This window comes from Protobothrops mucrosquamatus, unplaced genomic scaffold (assembly GCF_001527695.2).
Source record: "Protobothrops mucrosquamatus isolate PMUCROS unplaced genomic scaffold, P.Mucros_1.0 scaffold_294, whole genome shotgun sequence".
Taxonomy (NCBI): domain Eukaryota; kingdom Metazoa; phylum Chordata; class Lepidosauria; order Squamata; family Viperidae; genus Protobothrops; species Protobothrops mucrosquamatus.
The window spans coordinates 169,914-172,333 of record NW_015386370.1 but is presented as its reverse complement, the minus strand read 5'-3'; the positions used below and the strand labels follow the sequence as shown (position 1 = coordinate 172,333).

General features: G+C 34.8%; 1 protein-coding gene across 1 annotated transcript in view; it reads left to right on the top strand.

Moving 5' to 3' along the window:
* The window catches only part of RABGAP1L (RAB GTPase activating protein 1 like), a 213,847-nt gene that overhangs the window by 101,818 nt on the left and 109,609 nt on the right, over positions 1-2,420 (top strand). Inside the window, exon 12 of the mRNA XM_015831997.2 lies at positions 1,621-1,734. Within this exon, the coding sequence (XP_015687483.2) occupies positions 1,621-1,734 (114 nt within the window). The remainder of the gene's footprint in view (positions 1-1,620; positions 1,735-2,420) is intronic.

Sequence of the window (2,420 nt, the reverse complement as noted above, 5' to 3'; positions counted from 1 at the left end):
GCTAATGACCCCCTATTGTTATTGTTAGTCCTTTTGGTGATTCCACATCCAGTTCCTTTGAAGTATCCTGAAGGAAGTGAGGGCCATAAAGCCCCTTTGTTCACCCCCTTCCCTTCATCCATGACAGAATCCAGGGAAGGCAGGGATGGAGTTTTTCATAGTTGATAACTTGATATGAAATATGATTGGATTCTGACAAGGAGACACGTTTTGTGTACAGTCTTCATCCTCAGATCTCCCATTAGCTGGTATGTAAAGAAGCAAGCTAAAGCAGGCTTTTGTTATTGCATTTATGATTTGAGTGACAATGGTCCTTTTCTACACTGAAAATTTATGAAGCAATTAAATGAGATTCAGGTGTGAAGATTTTTCTTACTTGAATCCATGTCCATAAGTGAAAATTGCTATGACTGACACTGCAATTAAATTAGACTGAAAATTAGCTTGTCAATATATCTGGATTTAGATTGCTCTAATTGTAAATTAAAATATTTGTATTTTTTGCAAGAGACTATTGATGCTTTCTTAATACATGCATACTTTTCGGGAGTCATAGTAAATAGTAGAACATAAAAATCATGTGCTTTTTCATGCCTCATTCATAATTGCTTGATAACTCAAAGTAACATTTCACATTTTAAATTAATATTTACTTCTCAGTACCATTACATTTCTGAAACCAGCAAGATGTTCTTTTTCTTTCTTAAATTTAAAAACAATTTAGCAGTCTATCTCTCTTGTGGTAGATTAAGATGCATTGGAATTGGAAACAACTAGCAATGCATACTAATAAATTAGTTGCTCCAGAAACATTTTATGTATATTAAAAGAAAAAAGATCTATTTATAAATAATTAACAGTGGAAATGGATATACGTTTACATGTTGTATTAACAATTTATTAATCAGCTATGGTAATTTTCTGCTAGTTCTGACTTAAGCTGGAATTATTTTTAATAATTTATCCGAAGCAGCTTTTTCCAGGATATAAGAGAGTAAAAGCAATTCTTTTTATTTTGTGAGAAGCAAACATTTATTTAGTTTGCATGCATTATAAAGTAGAATAATCTGGATCCCATCCTGTTCCGTTTGTCAACATTTATTTATTTATTTATTTATTTAACAGGATTTATATGCCGCCCTTCTCCCCATGGGACTCAGGGCGGCTCACAGCGTATTAAAACATCATACAAAAAATTTCCCCTACTAAAAACCAATTAAAACCCAAATATTGGTAGCTGTGGCTCTTTAAAATCGTTAAAAATTGTCCCTATTTAAAACTCACCCTAGGTCAGNGGCGGTCTCGGAGATAGCCAGGACCGATGCCATGGAGCGCTTTAAAGGTGGTGACTAGCACCTTAAAGCGTACCCGGAAGGCCACTGGCAGCCAGTGCAGCTCGCGCAGCAGCGGTGTTACATGGGAGCGACGTGTCGCCCCCAGCACCGCCCGCGCGGCCGCATTCTGGACCAGCTGGAGCCTCCGGATGCTCCCCATATTTTAAAGATAGGAATACGATGGTTATAAAATTTGCCAAACACGTGATTTATATTGTTAATAGCTGTGTTCTGCTACCCAAATTTAATATGGTTTGGATTTTCTATCTTTCCCTTCTTTTTGCAGGAATCTTCTCAGGAGAGTGTCATTTCACGAGATATTAATCGTACATTTCCAGCACATGAATATTTTAAAGATACTGGAGGAGATGGACAGGATTCTCTATATAAGATTTGTAAGGTATAGCTGCTCAAATGTCTTGGAGTTTTGTTAAAAAGTTACACAGGCTTGTTGAATACATTTTCCTAATTTATATGACATACAGTATTACAATAATATGACATCAGAGTAGATTGGGTTTCCCACCTAACATTAACTGAAAATAACCAGATGTTAGGATCTTACAGTTTAGATTAGATGGAGAGGCCCTGGTAGAGAATGCAAGGAAATAATAAAGTTTGGGTTATACCAGGATCTATATACAACTGTATACTACTAAAACTCTCATTTCTATAACTTCTTTTTTTTTTTCCAAAGAAATTTTATTATTTTTCATCATAAAAAACAATCATAAGCATAGATAAGCAAATAAAGTCCCCCACCCCCCCCGGACTTCCCAAACCTAATCCCAGGATAATATTCATATATAAGTAAACAAATACTAATATCTCTAACTCCACAAAATATCTTAATCTACATAAAGAGATAGAAAGAGTAAACAAAATACAAAAAAATCTAAAAACCTAAGTTATATTCTACCACTCTATGCTTCTTTTGAATATAAACAATCCATCTTCTCCATATTGATAAAAATTGTTCATTCGAGTAATTCTTCAAATAAGCCGAAATCTTTGCCATTTCAGCAAGATTCGAAACTTTCAATCTCCAGTCTTCCATTGTAGGCAGAATTGGGCTCTTCCAATTTT